Source organism: Verticillium nonalfalfae (assembly GCF_003724135.2).
Source record: "Verticillium nonalfalfae strain VnAa140/NRRL 66861 chromosome Unknown scaffold_119, whole genome shotgun sequence".
NCBI lineage: Eukaryota > Fungi > Ascomycota > Sordariomycetes > Glomerellales > Plectosphaerellaceae > Verticillium > Verticillium nonalfalfae.
Window position 1 is genome coordinate 1 of NW_021167344.1, and position 23,719 is coordinate 23,719.

General features: G+C 54.7%; 8 protein-coding genes across 8 annotated transcripts; 3 read left to right on the forward strand and 5 right to left on the reverse strand.

Annotated features, from left to right (window-relative positions):
- Window positions 1-1,880: 1,880 nt before the first annotated feature.
- On the reverse strand, window positions 1,881-3,127 carry D7B24_001006 (uncharacterized protein; the record flags this gene model as incomplete). The annotated part of the gene is made up of 4 exons (XM_028635251.1): window positions 1,881-2,209; window positions 2,266-2,478; window positions 2,550-2,619; window positions 2,705-3,127. The coding sequence occupies 4 exons, from the start codon at window positions 3,125-3,127 to the stop codon at window positions 1,881-1,883; spliced, it is 1,035 nt and encodes a 344-aa protein (XP_028492139.1).
- A 1,761-nt stretch (window positions 3,128-4,888) lies between these two features.
- On the forward strand, window positions 4,889-5,767 carry COX6 (Cytochrome c oxidase subunit 6; the record flags this gene model as incomplete). Its single annotated transcript, XM_028635252.1, has 3 exons — window positions 4,889-5,082; window positions 5,301-5,346; window positions 5,525-5,767. The coding sequence occupies 3 exons, from the start codon at window positions 4,889-4,891 to the stop codon at window positions 5,765-5,767; spliced, it is 483 nt and encodes a 160-aa protein (XP_028492140.1).
- An 835-nt stretch (window positions 5,768-6,602) lies between these two features.
- On the reverse strand, window positions 6,603-10,857 carry D7B24_001008 (uncharacterized protein; the record flags this gene model as incomplete). Its single annotated transcript, XM_028635253.1, has 3 exons — window positions 6,603-7,472; window positions 7,535-10,348; window positions 10,405-10,857. 3 exons carry the CDS (start codon window positions 10,855-10,857, stop codon window positions 6,603-6,605), a joined length of 4,137 nt encoding a protein of 1,378 aa, XP_028492141.1.
- Window positions 10,858-11,626: 769 nt separating this feature from the next.
- Window positions 11,627-13,443, reverse strand: HOM3 (Aspartokinase; the record flags this gene model as incomplete). Its single annotated transcript, XM_028635254.1, has 5 exons — window positions 11,627-11,724; window positions 11,783-13,026; window positions 13,102-13,182; window positions 13,249-13,268; window positions 13,354-13,443. The coding sequence occupies 5 exons, from the start codon at window positions 13,441-13,443 to the stop codon at window positions 11,627-11,629; spliced, it is 1,533 nt and encodes a 510-aa protein (XP_028492142.1).
- Window positions 13,444-14,665: 1,222 nt separating this feature from the next.
- On the reverse strand, window positions 14,666-17,133 carry D7B24_001010 (uncharacterized protein; the record flags this gene model as incomplete). The annotated part of the gene is made up of 2 exons (XM_028635255.1): window positions 14,666-17,043; window positions 17,124-17,133. 2 exons carry the CDS (start codon window positions 17,131-17,133, stop codon window positions 14,666-14,668), a joined length of 2,388 nt encoding a protein of 795 aa, XP_028492143.1.
- A 1,327-nt stretch (window positions 17,134-18,460) lies between these two features.
- YOP1 (ER membrane protein DP1/Yop1) lies at window positions 18,461-19,203 on the forward strand (the record flags this gene model as incomplete). Its single annotated transcript, XM_028635256.1, has 5 exons — window positions 18,461-18,511; window positions 18,571-18,786; window positions 18,849-18,874; window positions 18,933-19,028; window positions 19,080-19,203. The coding sequence occupies 5 exons, from the start codon at window positions 18,461-18,463 to the stop codon at window positions 19,201-19,203; spliced, it is 513 nt and encodes a 170-aa protein (XP_028492144.1).
- Window positions 19,204-20,254: 1,051 nt separating this feature from the next.
- Window positions 20,255-22,236, forward strand: MID1 (stretch-activated cation channel mid1; the record flags this gene model as incomplete). The annotated part of the gene is made up of 2 exons (XM_028635257.1): window positions 20,255-21,509; window positions 21,560-22,236. 2 exons carry the CDS (start codon window positions 20,255-20,257, stop codon window positions 22,234-22,236), a joined length of 1,932 nt encoding a protein of 643 aa, XP_028492145.1.
- A 639-nt stretch (window positions 22,237-22,875) lies between these two features.
- Window positions 22,876-23,242, reverse strand: D7B24_001013 (uncharacterized protein; the record flags this gene model as incomplete). The annotated part of the gene is made up of 2 exons (XM_028635258.1): window positions 22,876-23,070; window positions 23,135-23,242. The coding sequence occupies 2 exons, from the start codon at window positions 23,240-23,242 to the stop codon at window positions 22,876-22,878; spliced, it is 303 nt and encodes a 100-aa protein (XP_028492146.1).
- Window positions 23,243-23,719: the final 477 nt, after the last annotated feature.

Genomic DNA, 23,719 nt, shown 5'->3' on the forward strand with positions numbered 1-23,719 from the left:
GATGGGAGAGCGGACGGGATCCCGAGCTTTCCAGTAGGTATGGTCGTATGTGCTAAGGAGAACAGTTTCTGTGGTATATCAAAGGTCAGTGGCGCCCACGAGACTCTCAAGACCCCAGGTGGAGGCAGAGACACGACAGTGAAATTGTAAAAACCAGGGGTAGTCTCTGTATTTCATGTTTGATTCAAATAATTCTCAGTACCAAGCTGCTCGAATACTTTGCCATGCCTGGATGAGGTAGTATGGCACAGCAAGGCAGCCCAGTGTGTGACCTGAACAACCTTGGCCAATGCATGCCCAAATTGTCCGACATCGGTTTTTTGGGGGGTTGTTTTATTCGTCACTCTGCAGGAACTCAGATACACAGATATCACGGTTGCACAGGCTTGCGTAGTTATGTAGTCGCGTAGAGCATGGAGATGAGATGATACAACCGCCCTTGACAAAGTACGTAGTTTATTACTATGTATCATGTCAACGACTAGACATTCGAGACCAAACTTGAAGCCCAAACAAGGTGCCAGCATGTCTTAAGAGCAGTGATTTAGTTCATCGTGATTTATTCATGTACACACTCGTAGTAAAGCATAAGATGACCGCCGGCAACATGCCAGGCATGCCCCAAACAACCCTCAGCTCAGAGCATTGTCATGTAAACCAGACTCATACACAATATCTTGGACAGCAGAGTATCCTCATTCCAATATCAAGCTCAGAGCCATGTATAAGATGTCACCCTTTCGGCTTCGGTGCGTAGCACCCCAGACTGGTCAGCAGCCTGTCTTGTCCAACACGATATCCTAGGGGGGGAAGTGACCCAGAGACCTTGTACTTTTGAATTTAGGCACTCAATTACTTCAACTGTCTATTTAGCTAGATCTGAGGCAAGGTCTGACCGTTCCCACAGAGTAAATGACAACATCTGTCGTACTGCATCAAAAAACCAGTCACTCAAACCCCAAAAACACCTAAGTCAGTCATCGACTGCGAAGCACATCCTCAAACAAAAGCGCACCTATCCTTGTGTCACTACAGTCTTTCGTATAATGGGCCAGGGCTGTATTCTGGCACCCGGAACGCAATGCCGCAACTGGCGCAGGTAAACGCTCAAGAATACCATATAACTATCTAGCCCATCGTAGGTCCGTATTCCGGCGCGTATACGATTTCCGACCTCGTGGCTGCGCAGACGCATGCGAACAAGGATCCCAAGTCCACGATTTAACATTGGCGACCCAATATCGCGGAACCATCAAGCCATGCATGGCCACCTGAACGTACACCACCATAGACACCAGCCAAGTGAAGTACAGAAAAATGGATTACTATCATTCACGGCGTCACCCGCTACAACTTCTACCACAACAAGACAAAGACAGAGGTTATTACAAAGGCTTTACCAAAAAAGGGGGATCCCTCGCAGGGCGCAGGCCTCCCAAAAACAAAAGCCCAGGCTTGCTGCTCTGCCCCAAGGAATCTCCCCCTTCTTCTACGCCCTCTTCGTGACGTGTAATCTTGCCTGCCTGCCTGCCAACCCAAAGATCCCCCCTCCTTGCCGTCCTGTTCGCCTAAGGTACACACACATATACAAAGGTCGTCAGCTGCCTGCGTCGTCATCAGGACCGTACACGCTCGACTTGAGTCAAACGGCCGCCCACCCCCTCTCCATACACTATCTTGTTCCAGGCCATCGAATGAGTTGGTCGGTCGTATTTGACAGCTCGCAACTACTCAGAATGCATTTGCGGGCTGGACCAATTCCCAACTGGAGACCAGAGTCCATGGCCCAGTCCCAGGGCTGTCGTCACATGGCGCTGCACCTCCCCATGATCACATACGCCCAAATTGAGGCATAGCACCGGAATCTCGGAGCAATGCGCTTAAGCCTTGCGCGAGCGGGGAGTGCCACCGTTGGCCTTGGCGCCAGTGGTCGAGGCAGAGCCGTTGACGACCTTGCTGGGCGAGCCAATGTTGTGAGGGTCGGGAAGGGGTGCCTGAGACATGCGACGCAGGGACTTGCGGGTGGTGGTCTTCTTGCCGTCCTTCTTGTAGGTGGCGGCGTAGAAGGAGATGAAGAGTACAAGGTAGGAGCTGAGAGTTCCGATACCAGCAAAGGCAGCGAACTCCTCACCGGCGCAGTTGCCGGCGTTGGGCATCCAGGGGAAGTAGGTCGAGGTGAAGTAGGTGTACGAGGCAAAGTAGACGAAGCCTGGCGCAACAGTCAGCATGACGATACTTTTTGTGGCCATGGGATGTTGTACATACCGAGATCAATGATGAACTGGATGATCTGGAGACGAGTGACCCACTCCTTCCACCAGATACGAACGCCACGGGCGCTCTGGAAGTAGTACCAGTACATGACGACGTGGACGGTCAGGTTTAGGGTGATGGGGACCCAAGAGACGGCGGTGGAGCCGATGAGCTGGGTGTAGCACAGGAAGGCGGTCGCGCCGTGGTGGTAGCAGTGGAGGAAGGCTGCGAGCCGGTTAGGAACGGGATCTACGTGTCTCACATGACAGCGGCAAATAGGGGGCGGCTGCACATACTCAGGGGCTTCTTCTTGAGGAAAAGGAAGCAGGTGTCGAGGAGCTCGAGATACTTGGTCAGGTAGTTCAGCTGGGGAGGAGATTGCGTGTCAGCGCGTGCACCAAATGGCAGAAGCCGACGACGCCGGTTGACGCTGGACGATTTGTAGACGTACGTAGTAGAGGACGACGAGAGGCTGAGTCCAGCCGCCTTCCTTGTCGCAAATGGCGTGGAAGACGCCGCCGCGAACGACGGTGGGCAGGAGCTGCTCGACGAAGAGGACCAGAAGTATGCCGGAGATGGCGGTAAGATAAAAGTTGTGGATCAAGAACAGCGTCTTGAGCTTGAAAGGCTCGCGGTTGCGCATCCACTCACGGCCACCGAAGATGATGGTGTAGTAGATGACGATGAAGATGAGGGTCTCCTTGAGGGTGGACATGGGAGTGTCACCCTGCTTGAAGCGGAACTCGCTGGCGGGATAGCCTACGACGGCGGTCCATGCCTTGTCGAAGATGGGCCACAGCTCGATGCCGAAGGGACGGTCGATGGTGGGGAGCGGGAGCTGCTCGTAAAAGGTGGTGGGAGTGACAGACGCCATTGTGAGGGATGGGGGGCGCGAGTGGCCGAGGTCGTTGTATGTGGTCTTGTGAGTGTCGGTATGGAGCGCGACGAGACGCGTATTATGTCCACGACGAGACGGCAAGTATGCGGGATTGCGCAAAGGCCAGAGGCGTAGGCGCGGGAAAGAACAAGGCGAACCCTAAGGAGTGACGAGAAGGAAGAGACAAAGTGTGTCCGCAACGAGCCCAAAGGACGGAGTCGATACGGGGAGGAAAAGGAGGGGGGAGAGGGAGAAAGGGAGTGAAAGGGGAGAAGGTCAAGTGGGATGAAAAGAGAAGGGGATCGTGGAGAGAAAAAGGCATCTGGCGATCGAAAAGGGGACGTGGACGGGATTTTTCCAGAAAGCCAATCCCAAGCCCAACCAATGGTTCAGCGCCCGTTGTCGAGTCGCGGCAGCGACCAGCGGCCAAGCCGGCCCCCCCTCCCCCCAAGACGTGCTTGTACTCGATACTTTGGCCTTGGGGGCCCTTGGGAATGGGGTTGACCAGGCCCAAGCAGGAAATGAGCTATGCTTCTGCATGTGATGAGCTTGTTGAGGCCCTCTGGCCAATGGGACATCAGGGGATTGGTCGCTGGCCTGGGGCGCTGCCAAGGGGCTCATCAGCAGCACGTGACCTGCCACCTCGGCGGTCGGCAGCGAAAGCAGTGCTGCAAGTACTCGGTACTTGCTGTCTGCCCGACTGTACTGCAATCTCCGTATTCATGTGCGACGGCAGGGACGACGTCAGCGGGCTCGATACAGGGGGCTCGCTTGGGGGAAACAGCCTCGGTCAACAAAGAGCATTGGAGCATTGGAGCATTTGGGTTTTCCTCCTCCTGCAGAGCTGAAGTACATGTTCAGTGGCACGGTACCACGGAACGTCCCAGCAGCCATAATAGCCCATCAGTTATATCGTATCCAATCCCGAGAGGTCCGGGCGGGGAGGTCAACAAGCAGGAGACAGAAAGGAGGAGACAAACAGGAGTGACGGAGGGTTTGTCCTCGACAATGTCTTCAATTGGGCCCCAACAAACTGAACCCAAGGGCACGCAGCTGCAAACATCTCCCACAAGCGACTTTGGCTTACTCAGACCAAAGACAGCCAAGCCATACCGTCTGGTCAGTGTAGGCGACGACCGCGCAGTGTGGCATGCATTTCGCGACATTCATACGTGGCCGTCGTCGGTGTCTGTCCGGGCATTGGGGGAGATGATCGAGTCGAGTCAGGTCCGCCCTCCGTCAAGATGGGACACTACCAGAGCGTGCCTTCATGAGGAGAGGTAGGTAGGTACGTACCTGAAGCATGTGGACAGCTGGTCAGACCTCTGATTACTGATGTAGAGACTCACTCCAGCTCCAGGGCTTCCCTCCAGCTCCAGGGCTTGCACGTCAGTTGCACTGTAGAACATCCACTGCAGGCCCCCTGGAAGCCCCCGAAGGACAGCTGTGTCGCGCCGACACGGCACTGTCTGGGGCACAGCTCCCCGATGAGGGCAAGCGTAGATTAGTCATCCAATCAAAAGGCCGCAGAATCCAATCCTTTCCCCCTGCACCCAAACACAATTGGCACCGACATCATTCGATCCAACCGAAAGCTGACTCTGGTCCCCAAGCCCGGCATCGTGGAACCTGACCTGAACGCAAAAAAACCGGAACAACCTCGATCCACCACCTACCACTCCCAACCACAACTACCACCCATCACCACCACCACCACCTCTCTAATCACGACGACCACCGTCCCCCCACACCGTCGCCATGTCTGCCGCTCTCCTTCGCGTCGCCGCCCGCCGCGGCTTCTTCAACGCCAACCCCGTCGTCCGCTCCGCCCCCCTCGCCGCTCGCGCTGCCGTCCTCCTCCCCATGGCTGCCGGCTCGGCCTCCCACTTCAGCACCGTGCCTGCCAGGCGCTCCGAGCACCAGGAGGAGACCTTCGAGGAGTTCTCTGCCAGGTACGCCGCATTCTCGCCCTCCTCTCGACGGTCAATTGGGCAGGGCGATGACAGCACTGTCGCGTCAGTCTGCTGCGGCTTCTCGGCAAAGGAGCGTTTTTCTCTCCCTCGGTGGCACCAGCAGACCATCGCAACAGCCGCCCTCTCAATTGACCGCGCCATCGCCGCAATGCACTCAATTGCATCGAGCTCCCGCTGACTATTTTTTCCACCGCCAGGTTCGAGAAGGAATTCGACGCCGTCAACGACGTCTTTGAGCTTCAGGTAAGAACGACCTCTCTCTCGCACCCGCCCAATCCCCGGTACCCCGGCCGGGGGTATAAAAGTGGTCTGATCACAGAAAGAACACAACCCATCACCCACGAGTCGGCACACTCGCAACAACGACCCTACCCCTCCCCAAGAATTGAATGATGGCTAACGCGAAACCCCAATTCCGCAGCGCAACCTCAACAACGCCTTCGCCTACGATCTCGTTCCCTCCCCCACAGTCGTCGCCGCCGCGTTAAAGGCGGCCCGCCGCGTCAACGACTTCGCCACCGCCGTCCGCGTCTTCGAGGGCGTCAAGGCCAAGGTCGAGAACAAGGGCCAGTACGAGCAGTACCTCGCCGAGCTCAAGCCCCTGAGGGAAGAGCTCGGCCTCTCCCTCAAGGAGGACATCTACCCCGAGCAGCAGCAGCAGTAAATCGCCGCCGCGCGCTTCGCTGCCTGTGTCTGTTAGGGCGCGTGTCGGCCGCGCCTCTGGTCTTTTTGGCCGCTGCTCTCTGGGTTCGCTCATTGCGGTTGTCATGAGGGAGTGCGACAGGGGACCGGACCGTCTGTAGGGATGAGGTTCGAGCCCGATGAGATGAGGTCAGCTGTCACGGTGGAGAGGGAGCTGTATGTGTGATCGTGTCAACGGAGAATGCTTGTGTGACGGCTTTGTATATTCTACTACTAGAGGCTAAGACCAGAAACACGCCAGTTCGTGCTTGCCTGCGTCGTGTTGTGAACCTTTGGCTGATAGAAAAAGAACGGGGAGTTATCTTTGCGCTCGACAATTGGGCCAACGCCGCCTGACTGTTGTTCTCTGCCTTGTCTCGACACTGCCAGTGCCTATGGAGCTCGACAGTGTCCCAAGACCACGCTGACCACAAATTTGCCTAAGGACTTGATATCTGCAGACAAGGACGACATGAACCTGATCGACTGTATCTGTGTTCCATGGACAACATCTCACCATCATTGTGACTCAGACTGGATGAACAATAGATAAGACTGACTGACTACCCTTTAACGCCAGAACCACCGGTAAATCCGGCGAGGCATGCATGCTGTACCCTGCCTGGACCATGTATAGCTCCCTAGAAAATAAAAAAAAAAACACAGAAAGGAGATGCTTCTGTCCACAATCTTTCGCGTGGTATCATAATACGAAGCTAGTTCGGAAGCTTTCGTCTGAACGGCACCGTCATGATACGTTTCCTCTAGTCAATAATGTTGCATCACAGGACGACAGCAACACGGCGTCCTTGCCTTGCTCAGAGCCGGTCCCGTAAATGATTGAACCGCCCATTCGCCGCAGACGACGCCGCAAACAAGGGAGGTGGCGGCGGCGGCGCAGGCGTCTCGACGACGTGAGATGGCGACGTCCCTCTGCTACCCGGCGTAGCGCCTGCGGACGCACCCAGCGTGCTTAAGCCCCCGCGTCCATTGCGCGGCGTCATGACACCCATGCGTGGGCTTCGGGGAACACTGGTCCCACGCGTCTCGCGTCGCCCATTCTTCAGCGACCTGAGCTCTTCGCGGGTGCGCTCGAGCTCTCGTTCGCGGTCCTTGGCGAGCGTCTGCGCCTCCACTACTAATCGCTGGAGGTCTTTCTGGCTGCTGTCCGCGTTGATCTGCTGAATCTTGACGAGGCTCTCCGAGAACTGCTGCTTGAGCTGCGCAACCTGCTCTCGAAGCTCCTTGTTCTCCTGCACGGTGTCATTGACGTGCTGCCGCTCATCCTGGTACTGACCTCTCGCGAAGTCAAAGTCGCTTTCCTTGCTCTTCAATTTCTTCTCCAGAAGACGTATTTCTTCCCGCGCAGCACTGAGCTCCTTGCTCCTCTCGTCTAGCCCAGCGAGCACACTGTCTTTGGACGCCGCTTGTTCCAGCCTCGCTTGGAGCGCAAGGATTGTGGCATCCCGCTCCGCGAGACGCGCACGAACCGCCTGTTCTTGCTCGACGGCCTGGTTTCGCTCCTTCTCAAAGCCTGCACGTTCGCTCAGAGCAGCCATGTGCTGTTTCTGGATCACGTTGGCTGTTGATTCGTGGCTCTTAATCTGTTTCGACATCCGCGTGATCTGCTTGCGAGTGATAGCCTCGAGCTCATCTTTATCTCTTAATTGGGATTCCAATTCAGTGTTCTGGAGAGAGTTAGTCAATGGTTCTTGTGAGCGGTGCTACAAACAACCCGTGCTTGGCCTACCTTTTGCGTGAGAGCCCCCCATGCCGCCCGCGTTAACATGACCTGCTCCTTGGCTGGGTCTGGGTCAATCAGTTCTCGGACTGTGGTATCAAGTTCCGCCGGCGTCTGTGCCACTGATTGTGAGCGGCGCAAGCGTTTCGGTGACCCGACAGGTGGCCCGTCGTGCTTGCGTTTGAGGGCAGAGATTTGACGGGCTTCGAGCTGGGATTGAGGTTGCGTCTGGCTTTTCTGCGCGTTATCGTAAAAGTCTAGGAGATCGCTGGGGATCAACTCCGGTTCCCAATCAAATGCAAGATCAGGATCGAGGAGGTGCTCTGCGAATTCCGCCACAACCCTCTCTACGTCTTGATCGCCGTGATTAGCCAATACTGCTCGGCTCTGGAAAATGGAGATCAAAAGTGCGTTCTTGCGGTCAAGATCCCCGAAATCTGTTGGGATAACCACTTCGAAATGCTCAATTGAATACGTGATGACCAGACTGATCACGACTGGCTTCTTGCTGGGCTCAGCTTGCTCCACCTGCTGCGAAGCTACAGACGCGGCGTAGGCAGAGTCATACCCAATGACAATATCGAAGGCGAGGGCGTCCACATCCTGATCAGCATGGGCAAGCTGAACGACGAGCTCAGATTCCTCACGATCGCTGGGCTTTATGGTGCCGATGATTGCTTGCAGGTACCCGAGAAGCTTCTGGCTTCGTGCGATGATCAGAACCTTCTTATCAGTGTAGGCTAGGCGTTCTAAAAGTCGGCCAACAAAGTAGAATTTACTATTCGTGCCCATGGCATGCTTCTGTATATCGGTCGTATCAAGCTGACGAAGTTCATCTGCGCCAAGCGATGCTGGGTGGTCGCAAATGTCGAACAGATCACCAAAGAATCGGTCGATCTGGGCTGATAGTTGCACATCTGGCGGAGTTCCCTCGTTGCTCTGCTGGTTGTTGAACGCTTCAATTTCACGTCGGTATCGAAGAATGGTGTTGAGGTACACTTCTTTCATGTTCGCAGGAAGGGGCAAGGTCACCGTGTATTGATCCGAGCCTGGCACCTCTGAAGATGGTGAAGAAGTGATTTCAGGGTCCACAGCCTCGATAGACATCGTCGGGGGCTCCAAGGGGGCCTGCATCAGGCTTTCGGGTTCTACTGTTCGACTGATCTCTGATGGAGAAATTGTTGCCGGAAAGACCTCAGGTACAGATTCGGGTTGAAGAAGGGCGCCAGACATGTCAGTCGATGTCGCGATCTCAAGATGGGATTCGTTGACGGGTTCCTGCAGCTCATTCATGACAGGCATCAGCGGAAGCGAAGTAGGTTCCGGCGCCGACAACAATATGTCGTTAGCAACTGGCAGGGCACCTGGCAAGGTCGTTTGAGTCTCTCCCGAAACCGTCATCTCCTGATTTAGATCTTCGGCCGGAAATTTCGTCCGATTTGAGGAGCCGATGAAGTCGAACAGGTCATTGACGTCCGGAAACTCGGATATAGGCGCCGAAGATTCCGCATTTTGCTGCCCCGCAGCCGCATCAAGAAGCAAAGCGACCGGGTCGTCTTCCTCTGGCGCAACTCCGCTCATCTTGGAGGAATGAGCTGGTAGCGAGCTGGATGTTCGGGAGTCAGAGCAGATGGCCTTCCGCACAACTGAGTCTGGCACGACGTTATCGGGCGAACTGCTGTCGCAGGTGACTTGGCTCACCGCAATGCTAGCCTGCGCCGGGTCGATTTGTGCCGCTTGCTCGGTAAGGACGTCCTGGCTCTGAGGAACTTCGACAACCGCCAGCGCGTATGAACCGGCAGATTCTAGTTGCTCCTGGGGTTGGGTCAAAGGTACGGGTGCACCAGAGCTAGACTCGGGCACAATCTCTCGGGAATCTAGCGCGGAGCTCGCAATCAGCTCAAGATCAAATCCGAAATCTGGCTGCGAAAAGAACTTTGGGGATGCTCCCGGTCTGTGAGACTCTTCGACAAGTTCGTTCAGAGAGCTATGCTGTTCGTTGGCCTGTTCTCTCGTATCTCCGATGTCGGGCTGGTGCGAAGGAATTTCGGGGTCCTGTGTTCGCGAAGCGTCACCCGTTGATGGATCGACAAGAGACTGACTGGGTACGAGGGATTTTTCTAAGCTGGAGTCCTTCTGGGAGTCGGGAATCTCGAGGCGGGGCCGAGGAACAGTTTGAGACACTGAAAGGGCTTGAGAAGAAGAGCCTGTCTGAGTATCGTCAAGCCAATCCTGGGAGTCCGGGATGGTTTCTTGGCTATGAAATGCGGGTTCGAGCGTGATTTGCGCGTCGAGTTCTTCCAGGGCGGACAATGATTGGGAGTGCGAGTTTGCAGTCTGTTGGGAAGACTCGGGAAAGCTGTGGTACTGGGAGGTGTCGATGGCGGCCTTGCTCGGAAGCTCCACGAAGATACTACTGGTGTTTGGTCTTTCGAAGTTGTCCGAAGCTTCTGGTGTGTATGCTTCCTCGGAAGGAAGTGAAGACAGATCAACACTAAGCCTCGGACGCTTGGATGCGCGCACGTCGTCGGCTGTGAGGCCAGGGAGAAAGTCGGCAACCGAAGACGAGCGGGCACGACTGTCAAGGGGGCGAGGCCTCTTGCGACGGTTGGCTGGAAGGACGTCTTGGCTGCTGTCAACGGACTGTGGCGAGGCGATTGGTGTTTCCGCCGTGGCTGTTGCTGCGGTTGCGACTACGGACGTTCGAGGGGTGCTCTTCTTGGTCGTCGTGGTCTTTTGCGCCCGTGTCTTTTGACTCTGAGCCTGTGCCTTCTCAGATTCCCACTCTTCGATAGCTGCTTCCGTTACACCTTCAGCAGAAATCTGTATTTCGTATTAGCACCGTGTTTGTCAGGAGCTCGCGCAGGCGTCCAACATACCCACTGTAGAGGGAACTCCTGTCCGGTTTGGGGATCCGAAGCCCAGCGAACGAGGTAGGATAGCTTCTTGTTTCTCCTCCTTTCTTTAACAATGCCGACGATGGGCCAGAAATCTCCTTCCTCTGCGCCTTGACTGTCTATTTGTTCTGGATCGTGGTCTGCGCTGCGTACCGAGTCCGATTCAACAGGAAGCACCCCCGGACGACTAGGCATTGACGGCGAGCCAGGAGGCGAACGGTTCCCTTGGTCGTGGCCTCTCGGGTCATCGCTGTTGCCGAGATGCTGCGACGGAATCGTGCGGGCGAGAAAGTCGTCGGTCGAGGCAGCACGGGTCTGGGGTCGGACTTCGGCTTGGTTGTTGATGGGTGGTTTAGTCGCGGTACTGCCAGAGCTTCGAAGTCGCCTGTTGCTGGTCTTGAGCTTTGAGCCAATCACACGTGACGAGCGTGGCATCGTGCAACCTCCCAGGGTAGCATGCGCCTGCCAATCAGCGCGAGCAGACCAGTGAAGAGAGAGCCACAAGGTGGGGCTTTGCAAGCAAGGGGACTATGGGGAAGTTACTGGTGGGATGCGAGTCTGTCTCGTCGCTGTCGACGGACGTGTTTGCTGCAGTGAATATTTCGTTTCGAAGAACCATGCCAGACAGGAGGAGCGGATGATGCACTCGAGTAAATTCAAAGTGTAAATAGGGTAGGTACTTAATAAGGTAAGGGAAGTAGGTAAGAAAGGCAGTGAATGTGGATGCCCTCCGGGTCGTGCCTTCGTTGGGGAAACTGAATCACCAGTGATTCTTCTGGTTGGCTGGTCATGCAAACACCATGTGCTCAGACGAGAAGATGCTGGAAAACGTCAAATGGTACAGCGAACGATCGAAACAGGGGCCAAGGATACACAAGGATACAAAGAGCTTTCTTCCCTTTGCTAGGTAGGTAAGAGTAGCAGCCAAAGAGCCATCTGTTTGCCATCGCCCTCCAAGCGGTTGCCATATGACTGTACCACCTTCGAAAGACGGCAAATGGCCACGACCTACCTACACTGCCTCCCCAAGACGATCAAGGACGCAAATCGGACTACGAATGGCAAGGATATAACGAAGAAAAATGTCTATTGAGCGCCAAAATCATTCAGCCTGCAACCACTTTTCATCCAGATGCTCTTGATATACGGGTATGTAAGACAGGTTCAACCAGGTAAATGTCCAGAACTGTATATCCTCTCTACCTTAGTCGAGGAAAGTAAACAGATTGGTGTGCAAAATGTTCATGGCTCGAGTCGCATCGCGCGCACCGATGACACACGAAATGTTGATCTCACTCGCGCCTGACGAGTGGTTAGCAAAAGCGGGAAAATATGCGAAGGCAGGAAATCGTTAGCATACCCTGCGAGATCATCTCCAGGTTGACTTGGTGCTCGCCCAGGGTCGAGAACATGCGACCCGCGATACCGACCATGTTCTTCATCTCGGCACCAACAAGGCTGAGAATCGCCATGTCGTGTAGGATGCTGACATCACCGCAGTCCTCAAGCTCGAGCCTCGCCTTGTCAAATTGGCCCGGCTCCGAGTTGCCAACGTGGATGGCCATGGACACGTGCACCTCACTGGTGGAAATGAGATCGACGGAGACCTGATGCCTGTCCAGGATGGAGAACACCTTGGCGAAGAAACCGTGCGATATGGAGCGCTTGTTCGAGTGCACGTTGATGACGGAGATCTTATCCTTGATTGTCACAGCCGTGGGCCTCTTTGGTTTCTTAAGCCGAGCGGGATCTGACCACGCGTGGCGTTGAATCTGGTGGCCTGCCGCAAGAACGGGGTCGGGGACGACGATCGTGCCGACGCCAGTGGGGTTCTTGACATTCTTGATGCGGATCGGTATCGGGGGGTTCGCGTGGATAACCTGGTCCATGGTGAGATGGTGGATAACCTCGGAGCCGTAGAACGTCAGCTCCGCTGCCTCGGATGGCGTGATGGACGGTAGAAGTCGTGCCGTGGGCACCTTGCTCGGATCGGCCGTAAAAATGCCGTCGACTTCCTTCCAGACCTGCAACTCGTCGGCGCGCATACCGACAGCGCAAAGCGCAGCGCAGAGGTCAGTGTAGCCTCGGCCGATGTCGCCATCAATCAGGCTGCCGGGAACGTTGCCAAAGAAGCCAGTGACGACGGGAACTCTATCCTCGCACGCCAGGATCTTCTTGTTCAACAGTGCGGTCGCTTCTTGATAGAAAGACACATCCAGCCGGGCCGTGGCGTCATAGTGGAAGACGTCGCTCAAATCAACGTACTCCGAGGCAACTCCTTGGTCTTGAAGCAATATAGCCATGAAGCGGCAGCTGAGTTTTTCGCCGAAGCTGATGACACGGTCCTTGGATCTGGCGTTCACCTCGAGATTGAATCGTTTTGCGGCCACAATGTACTCTGTAAGCTCCTGGCACTCATCTTTGATCTGTTTGGACAGGGCATGTTGGAGGTCCTCGTTGCGAATAAAGTTGTGTACCGCGAGCACGTGCTCGCTACTGACGTCGCTGATGAGGCTCTTGGCCTCCTCCATGAGCTCGTTCTGCACATCCTCGTCGTTGGTCGCGGCGGCAATGCCCTTGAGCTTGTTATAGATGCCGAGCAAACTAGTCCACAGGATTAGGCGCAAGGCTCAGGATTTCAGGGATTGCGCCGAGTGACGATGCGCGAAAGTGACTCACCGACTTGTCGTACCCTCAGCCTTCTTGCCCGTACTCCTGGCCGAGCAGACGACGACGACTCTATGTTCAGAAAGATTGGACCTGAATAAAATGGTAAGTCAATTGATCTCGTCGTGTTTGGTGAACTTGATAATGGTGGCTTCTCACTTCACTATGTCTTTCGCAATCTGCAAATCGGTGTCAGTATGAATATGAGAGGTTTACCGGTTGGAGACGAAGTGAGAGATTATGAGACGAGGGCGAAAGACTCACCTTGTCCGGAAACTTGCCGACACTTGTGCCGCCAAACTTTTGCACAACCCATCCATAGTTGGATGCGTTACCTGTCAATTGGCCGCCCATGGCGGTGGTACAGTAAGTCGCAAGGAGCGAGTTGTCGGCAGGTGAGACAGGTGTTGGTTGTATGTGCCGAACAGTGCGCCGTGGACGTAGGGTTGCAGCAAGTGAGAGACCCCGGGTGAGGTGTCTACAGGTTGCTGATGTGTGCCTGTTGTAGGTAGGTCGAGCGAAATCCCACCAGCGCCGATAGAGTAGAGTGAAGAACAAGTGGTGAAGTTGAGGTGTGAACCGTTCAGTGGTGACAAAGTTGGTCTACATTAGGTGGGACTTGTGGGGGACGAAATCGGCGGCGGCTGACGGGTGTAGACGCTGCTAATGGCTCGCTGGTAGGCGGCTGGATGAAGCCGGAGGCCGGTAAACCGGAGCCTGGAGTCTGGAGCACTAACAGAAATTTCTCCAGCACCCAGTGTTCCCCAATGGGCAGCACCCGAGGGTGACTCCGTCTCACGCTTGCAGCTGTCGCGGAGCATGTGCAGGCCTGCCGTTCTCGGAACCCGTCTGTCAGGCACTGACTGGGATTGGTACCTTGCATGTCTTGGGAATCTGGGCACAACCACAGTTCGATCATATTTGCGCGTTTCCTCTGCTCCCTGCTTGCATTGCCACGCTGCAATGGACGAATACTGCCATATTTCGATCGTTCAGCCATAAACCCTCTCATGTCTTGAGGCCTGTTTTTTGTTGATGCGCCATGCAGGAGGGGGCGTCCCAGGGTATGTATGTATGGCTCTGTACCTTATGGGGTACTCGCAACCATTGAGGTGAATACCTGTTCCCTTTGATGGGTCGAAGGTACCCATGACGGCGATCTCGACGCCAAACCATGTTCCAGGGCTCGTAGCTACAGCTCAATTTAACATGTGATCCCGTGTATTCGATTTGGTCTTCAGCCGTGATTCTCTAGCCAACCGGTTCTCAACCATAACGAAACGAAACCATCGTACTGCACATCCTCCAAGTCCAAGGCTGGGTACTGAAGCAAGAATTAAAAGCATTAAATCGCCACCAAACCCCGTGAACGCCCCTTTCTTTCAGGCCTTTCAGCTCAAAGCCCAGACCCAGAAATCAAACCACCGACCCATCGACGCCACATTGGTTCAGTAACCCAGGCTCCCCAATAAGATGGCGCACCTGCCGAACCGCGAACAGCAAACCCCCTAAACCGAAAAGTGACCAAACCCCCTTCCTCGTTCGTACATTCGTGCCGTCGTTACCACACGCGTCGTCATTGATCGATGCCCTGCCCTGAAGACAGCAGGGCCTGGTCGACTTCGGTCTGTGAGAAGGTGTACTTGTCCATGGGGAACTCCTCGTCAGGCGTTCGAATCCCGATCCCGCTGTCGTCAGGATTGCAGCCTCCACCGAGGCCCGCCGGATCTACCTGTGTCGTACTGTTTGTGGATGGAAACGGTGCCCGGTCCGGTTGCGCGGAAGGTAGGTTGGAGAAGTTGAACTCTTCACTGCCGCCGCTTTGGCGCGCAGTTTCGCCTCGTGCCTCGTTGTTGGGGATCGGAGCGGCCGCTACATCCTCTGCCACGCGTGTTGTCTTGAGTTTCATAAAACCGCCTTGTTCCGCCAGGAACGAGATCATCTCGTCAATCCAGCACTTCGTGACCCACCAGGATCCAAAACTCTTGCCTTGAGCCATGGTTAGATCACGCATGACAGCTGTGCCGATCCGCTGGACGCCATAAACAATGTCGGCGTGCCGCGCGTAAGGGAACCGGCTTGCAAGAGACTTCAGAAAGTTCACCCATCGTTCGAGAACGTTCTGTCCACTAGACTCTCCAGCGTTGTCATTGAGCTGTCGCTCTTTTCTTGAGGCAAGGTCGCCGTAAACCGTCAAGCACTCGACTTCCCATGGAACGCTCTGTGGATCAAGCAGATCCCTAATCTCAGAAACCACAAGGTTGACGAAGTCGTCCATCCCGCGCGTTGGGATTGATTCCGCGACCTTGCGGACGGGAACCATAGTGATCCAGTCCAGATACATCTGATCTCGATTGGCCGGGTTGGAAAGCATGTTGGCTGCAGCATGAGCTGTCAGGTTGACCTTGAGCGCGCGGTCGAGCAGTGCTGCAAAGACTGTTGCAGGCGCTTCTTTGGCGCGGATGACATGGAGTGGCTGTCCTTGGAAGGCTTCACGGATGTGGGGCACCAAACGCGTAGATATACTTCGTAACGTGTCCAGAACAGGTTTGGGAACAACCTGGAGTGTCAAGCCCGAGACAATCTGCATCATTCGCTGATACAATATAAAGTCACATTCTTCGATCCAAGGAGCGACGCTGGCATTACCCAGAAGCTTTTGCACGGGCATTGTGAGTGTGCCTTGGAATGATGTGTAGAGGTGGAAAAAAGTCTTTTCCTTGCAGTAGCGCACGCATTCGACAAGCGAAGTGCAGTGGGAGCGGTAGAGAGCCGAAAGACTCTTTGCAGCGTCAGGATCTGTTCCTTGCGGAAGAAATGGCTCGATCCGCGGTAGTGCGATGGCCTCTGACTGGTTGAACATGGCCTCCTCCAGCTCGGAAGGAAAGCTAAGTTCGAGTGAAGTTTTGCTGGTGGTCGTGTGGAGCTGGTCTGCAGAAGTGATACTTGGCATGCTATAGAAGCTGTGGGATCGGGAGTGACCTGATATAAGTGAAGCCGGGCTTTTTGCACGAGGCATAGAGTCGGATGGCGCTTGGCTATCTTTGGCGAAGGAAGCAGCTGCTGGCTTATTGGGAGCGATGCTATTGCTGCGGGAGAAGCTCGCGACAGCCGGAGCAAGGGGAAGTGGTGCTTCAGGCTCACGAATTTCTGGTTGGTCGTCGACAAGCGCGAAGTTGACGTAATGATACTTGGACTCGCCTCGAACGCCCAACCGCCTGGTCTTCAGTCCTGGGAATAAGACTCGGACGAGTTTGCCGAAACTTGCTGGGTTGAGAACTGTGATCCTTTCTGTCGCGCATCGCGACGCGTAGTTGGCGTAAACTCGACCGCGAGGAACTGATCCCTTGCCCTTCGAACAGACCGAATTGATCCACAACATGGCGAAAACCTGCCTCGTCCGTTCAGAGTTGGGGCCCCTCTCGTTTCCATGCAGTTCCTGAGCCACTTCTTGAAGCTTACGGTGCCTGTTGGCACCGAACAGATGGCGCATCTCAAGCTCGTTGTTGGCGCTTGACTTAGCAGACGTCGACTTTGCAATGCCCAAGGCACCAGCAAGCGAGTCACCCTCATCATTGTCGTCGCGGTCAAGCATTTGACTGTCCTCCGTGAAGCTGTTGTTCATCATGCTGTCCATGGGTTGCGAGTGGCCGGAAAGCGACTGTCGGTGGAATGACATCGCATGGTTGACCGGGGCATGCGTCGCGGACTGCATCGTGTAGTCACGAATGCCCTGCATTTGCGTTGCAGCCTGCATCATCATGCCGTCGGGAGAGATGCGTGGAGCTGGTGCGAGAGGTTTCGGATGCCTCTGATCGTTGTTTACCCACTGCGCTGAGTAGAGATCTTGCGCATCTGCGAGTCCCTGGTGGTCGAGTCCTGGTTGCGTTGTAGCTGAGGCTGTTGATCCTCTCGATTGTGGCCTCTTCTTCATGTGAGGCTGGACAATGCCGCCTGAAGGTGATCGAGTTAGTAAAAGTTGCTCCTAAAGTCCGGGATCGCGTCTCTGAAGACCCGGCAGTCGACTGCCGTACCTTGATCCATGGTGGCCGAAATCGCCGGCTTGTGATGAAGCTATCGCTGCGACAATAACACGCGGCACAGGCAGCAGTCAATCGAGCAGACACTTTGAGCGACAACACGACACGTTGAAAAGCCCAGATGAAAGCTTGAAGCTACGAGACTCCTTTGCAGACGGTACTGTGGTGTGGTGAGTGGTGCGCTGCGCGCTCTGGCCGGCGTTTCTGGTCTGGTGGGAAGGTTTGGTGAAGAGGAAAAGCGATGTTTTGGCGTGGGCGTCGAGTTGTTGTTGTTGCTCGGTAACCAAGTCCGTGCTGCAATTGGCCGAGCGGGCGCTTTGCGGGTCTCAATCCTATGTGGCTGGGACACACGTGATGAGCCAACGACGTTACTGGACATTGCCTTGGGACATGCATCAGAATAGGCACGCTGGAATCTTAAGGCCCACCAGCTAATTTTAAAGATCGAGCGTCCTTCGTCACGATTCATGGCGCCCGGTCATATTGTCTGACTGGATAAGTTTCAGTGATGTGCACGCTTGTTTATGTTGTTCTATCTACTTTTGTGACGAAGCCCGGGCCGCGGCCGGTGCCAATAGAGCGGATTGCAGCTTAACCTTGTCCGATTCCTCCCTGCACCAGTCCATTCCTTGCTGCTGATGGCGTCCAGTTATTGAGCGCAAGGTTTTTTTTGTCAAGTCCAGTGAGCCAAGACCTCATTAAAATGTACGACATTTGCAAATCTCGACATATGCAGGAGAAAGCCCCTGGGCGTTGTTGTTTACTCGCCTTACATCATGCGTGTTGTTGGGGTCTGTGGATCTCAGAGCAAGCGAGAATCAGCAAGCAAGCAGCCACCGCACAGGGGGTGGTTGGGCCACAGATCGAGTGGCTGGCTCGTCCACACATCGGCCACCCTCTTCCCAGTGGTGTTGATTGGCCGGCTGCCGAAGTACCCGAGATCGTTAGGTGCCGCCCCGCCTCTATTTCCCCTCCCGAAGCTTGACGCAACCAGCAAGCTTGGGCCCGATTCCACCTTTCAGCTGAACACGTCGTCATCCTGCCCTCTCCCTCGCTCGCCAGTCGTCACTGTCTGTCACCTGCCAAATTGCCCAACCCTGAGTTCGTCAGCCTTCCTGCATCTACCACTGCGACGCCTAGCTACTCCCCACCAACAGGTACATCCTCGCATCTTTTCCTCGCAGTATCTTTAAACACAGCTCTCGATATTTCTGCACATTGAAAAGTTGGTCATTCCATGGCTGTGGGCTTATCCTAGCCAACTTGGAACCACCGTGCTAACCCTCGCACAGCGCACAAACCCCCCTCCCACGACATCATCAATCGACAAAATGTCTGCCCAGGATCGTGTCCAGAACTACCTTGGTCAGCTCGACAGCGAGGTAACAACATCTAGAAACACTCCAGTGCCCCCTTGTTATCTGACAATTCTCCTGTGCAGCTTTCCAAGTACCCCGTCCTGAACAACATTGAAAAGTCCACCAACGTTCCCAAGGCGTACGGCGCCATCGGCCTCGGCGCCCTGTACTTCTTCTTCATCATCTTCAACCTTGGCGGGCAGCTTCTCACCAACCTCGCCGGTTTCGTCATCCCCTGCTATTACTCCATCGATGCGCTCTTCACGCACAACACCAATGATGATACCCAGTGGTTGACCGTAAGCTCCTCAACCCCGCACCCCGCTCCCTGATGGCGCAATACTGATTATCGAGCCAACAGTACTGGGTTGTATTCTCTTTCTTCACGTAAGTTGATGCGCACTCCAAGTTGCGACGAATCCGGACTGACCGTAATGCGCCCCAGTATTGTCGAGAGCCTTGTCAACGTCGTCTACTGGTTCCCCTTCTACTTTGTCTTCAAGTTTGTGTTCCTCCTGTGGCTCTCTCTGCCCGTGTTCCGGTAAGTCTAGCTCACAAAAGAGATGCGCGTCCGTCACTGATTCGAATACAGCGGCGCTGAGATCATCTTCCACTCCTTCATGGCCCCCATGCTCTCAAAGCACTTCGCTGGAGGCAGCGCTTCTACTGCTTCCGGACTCCGTGCCAAGGCTCAGGGCCTCGACAAGTCCGACTAAACAAACTACTTTCTCAAAGCCATGCACACACATCAACTTGGGCATCGCCCTCCCGCCACGACGGCATATTTCCTTTCCTAGATTTTGGCAGGTCGCTGCGTCATGCGGGCCGGTTCATTACGCGCAATTCGGCCAGGCAACGATACCATGAGGCGCCATGAACAGCATGGAGGTTATGAGACAATGTAAACATGAGGACGAGCCCAGTTCTTTGCGGACTGGGGTACGAGAAACCCACTAGGAGCCCTCGTTATCACCAAACACGCACTCTTGGTTACAGTGCAACACCAACGTTGTTAGGATTATTCAATGATAGTTTGCGCTCAAAGCTAAACACGACGAAAAGTGTCAGTATCGCAAAGTGGTTGGCTGTAATTATTCTCGTAGTTCTGGACTGCAAATGAGGTCGATCACGTAAATGTATGCTGCGACGGGAAGTAGAATCCGAACGCAAATGTTACGAAATTGGGAGTTGAGCAAGTTTCAACCCCTGAACTTAGATCAAAACCAAGTCATGGTCGAGGCCCGCCTCGGCCTCTCAACAGCAAGTTAGCATAGTCTTCTCCTCCGTAAAAGATGCATCTATACAGGAGCTAGGACTGTCTCTATAGCCCATGAATCGACCAACATCCCGACACATGTGGCTTAGCCGCGACTGCTGCGCCACACCATCAGCAAGCACCCCTGTCGATGCGTACGCAACGCAATGTATGGGGTTGCTATTCAGCTGTTTGGACATGGAACGTGAAACTCCCTGATCTCGACATCCGTATTTCAAAAGACCCCTGATCCTCCATACCACGAGCACAACGAACGCGACAGGCGCGCAGCTTTTGATCGAATTCCCCGCGGCCAACACCAACTCCTAGGCATCCACCTCTCCGAACTGCGACCATGCCAATCGAACATCATCGAGTGTACAACCACTGAGACCCACGTCTCTGCAAACGAACGATCTCCCCAGTACACAATCGTGCTCTTCCAGCTGTGTTCGAAACGACCTTGGCAATAAAAATACATAGCATTCGCCCCTGGAGGGCACAGCGCTACGATGCAATTCACACCTCTCCAGTCCCGTCTTGTAGCATCGCTAGGCGCATCCGTCATGCTGTTGCTATTATACTTTTTGCTCTTGTCACCTGGCTTCGCCCAGGCGCAACAACTGGCCGACGCGCCAGGCTTCTTTCTTGACGAGCGATACACAAGTGACGACGATCTTGTCGTACCACCAGATGATACCAGCAAGCTCGACATCACGTACAAAGCCGAGTTCTCCGCCTTCGATCGCAGTATTATTGGAAGGGCACCACCAGGGGTGACAGGCCTTCTGAACAATGTCAAGGAAAATCGAAATGTCAGACCCGGGACGACGCAGCAGTTTGTCTTCGAGGCCAGTCGCATTTGGCCAGACGAAGTGGAGTCAGGGAACACTGTAAAGACGAGACACACGAGCAACATAACGCTTGCCAACGGGCCGTCTGTCGTCGACGATGACACATTTACCGAGGATGAGGGCGCCAGTGAGGACCTGGGTCTTCGTCGACGACAAGAACGCATAAGGACGATCTACATATCTGCCACCACCTGCATCCAACCGCAGCGGAGTGGGAACAATACATCCATGGATCCGCCTCAGATCAGTCTATTCGTGTCAACTTCCCTCGACAACCAACTCCCGGGCGCCGATAAGCCGATGGTGAACCAAACGTACAAGGCATTCGATGAGGGAGCGGTGATGCTCAAGCTCAATGCCACCGGTGATGTCTTCTTTGGCATCTCAGCTCCGACCAGCAACGAGGTTATGTTTGACGGCGAGTGGAACTTTGATGTGGCCGTCTCGACAGACGAATTCTATCACTCCTATGGCAATGACCAGGGGGGGCTTCTTTGGGTGGATAGCGACTCGAGCGCTGCGCTGCTCATTACACCAAACATGACGGACAGCAGCGACGCAGTCCAAATCCAGAAGATCATGGATGAGGGGCCGCAGTATGTCATGTTTGTGGAGAACGAGGATGGATGGCAAACAAGAGGCGTGCGTCATTCCATGTGCGGCCTCTCCAACTATGCGCAGATGGCTGCGAAAGCGGGCGGATCGTTCGGCGACAAGGCCACGACGGTTATGACTACGAGGGGACCTGGAGGCCTTCCAAAGCAGCAATTCTACTTTAATGGGTTAAACGCGAGCTCTTCGTACAATGGCTATCTCGCATGGACGGGTTCAGAGAGCCTCAAGCGACAGACGCCGAATCGCGCGGGAGGCGGGGGTCAGGTCTTTCAGAGCACGCAGTTCGAGACCAAGTCAGGTATGATGTGCTTCACTGGCTACGGCGCTCTTCTCACTAACGATCCGAAGGCGACAATTGCAAGATCATCACTGATCTTACATTTTGCAACGAGACTGAATATGCGGTCCCAGCAAATGACCAGCGATTCGACATTGCCGAGCTAGCTCAGTTCTATGACGATTATGCCAGGCAGATGTACGGCTACTTCGAGAGGCAACTCGCCCAGGTCGCCTGCGAAGCTCCATCGCACCAATTGTACTCCCTGGCTCGCGATTGTAGGGATTGCGAGGTAGCCTACAAGAAGTGGCTTTGCTCCATCACGATCCCTCGTTGTGAGGACATCTCGAGCACCAACGAATTCTCGTTCGTCCGGAATCTCAACCAGTCGTTTCCAAACGGCACCAAGGTTTCTGAAGAGATGGTTGCGCAATTTTCAGAGTTGGCGCACCTCAAGTCAAGAAATGATCGCATTGACGAGGAGGTAGCACCAGGACCATACCGCGAGATTCTGCCCTGCGAGGATCTCTGCTACGATCTTGTTCGCAATTGCCCCTCCTCGCTGGGCTTCAAGTGTCCACGACCGAGGCAGCACGTGTTCAATTCGAGCTACCAGATCCGTGGCGACGGGCTGACATGTAACTATCCTGGCTCGGTACACAATCCGTCGGGCTCATCAGCCCCCGCGGTGTCCTGGCTGACGCTGTCATTGCTCGTGTTTGTTGCTTTGGGACTGACATCGGCCTGATCTACCAAAGGTCGAAACTGTCATTGGGGTTTTAATGATATGATGGCCGTACATAATGAAGTCGACGGGGGATGGAGATGAAGGATGGTTGGTCTATGCATGGCTCTGGCGTCTTGGGATACTTATTTGCATAAGAAGTTGCCACTTCTGTGCAGACTTCGCATATACTTAGATAGATTTTGACGGTTCAAATGAGACAAGGCGTTATGCTTTGTTCCTGTGCAATATATGGTAGTGATTTTGTGAAGAATAGTAAGGCACAGCCGACATGGCATGTAGCACTACCGGACTTGCATCGACGCGAGAAGGAGGGCGCAGTATGGGACGCTTCGCGACGTTTGCAAATTGCTGGATACTTCCCGCGAAGTGCTATGGTATAGTTATTCATATCGTACACCCAGAGTCCGTACCTCTTGCTACTCGTACAACCTTCCCTGCATGTCGAGCTTAATGACGTCCGCCAAAGCCCACTACCAGATGATGCATTGAATATAGAGTGCGCATCATCTTTGCCTAGCTTTGGAGGCTCCGCTAGGGCCCCCCTTTGCCTGAAGATATTTGCATGCTACAATGCCATGGTCGCCGAAATACTCGAACACCTGTTCGAAGCCTCGGAGCGGGAGTTGCGCATTCCCATCATCATTTCTTTTCCATCTGCTGTCCCTTCCTTAGCTCGTCCACTTGTGCCTCGAGGGTTTGGACCTCTTGTGTTCGCTCCGCCTTGATTTCATCCATCTCGAGTTTGGTCCACGCCAGGTAGGCGATTTGGTATGTCAGTGTCGCCATGAGGAGGACCTTCAGCGTCGGCCGCGTGAAAGTCTTGTAAAAGTTGGCCTGAGAGAGGATCATCATCAGTTGGCTGGGAGAGATGGAGGTGCGCGGGGGCAGGAACACATACCACAGCCGAAGGAGGCTTGTCGGCGGTCGCGTAGGATCTCGTCGCTGGCCTGAGGAGGATCCGAGAATAGCGCGCCCGCGCCATGGTCGTCACGGGTCTCATCAGCATGATCGGGCTGTAGCTATGTGTTGCGATGAGGTGACGTAAATCCGTTGGTGGTAAAGATAGTATCACGTCGGCTCACGGTGGTGATCGCTGTAGCTCGACTGTCATAGCGCCTCTCGGTCTCCATCGCCGCGCAAAGCCGATCTTTCACAGGCTCAAGCTCTTATCAGGTCCCTGCTCCAGCGCCTCAGAGAACCCTGGGAGCCTGTGGCGGTGCAAAATTCCCCCGCATTCCGTGCATTTCCCGCGGTTGAGTGGAGCCGTCGCGGTAGAGCCGCGCCTCTGGTGTCCAATCAGAAAGCAGTCGCCCGGAAAGCATGTTCGAGGTACGACGGGGCGGCCGGACACGAACACATGTCCTCCCGAGCTCGAGCTCCCACCCCCCATCAGCCCTGTCGAACGAATTTCCCAGGGGAAAGTATCGCGCTGTCCATTTGCGCAACTGACACTCTCTCTCTCTCCACGACCACCTGTCCCTTT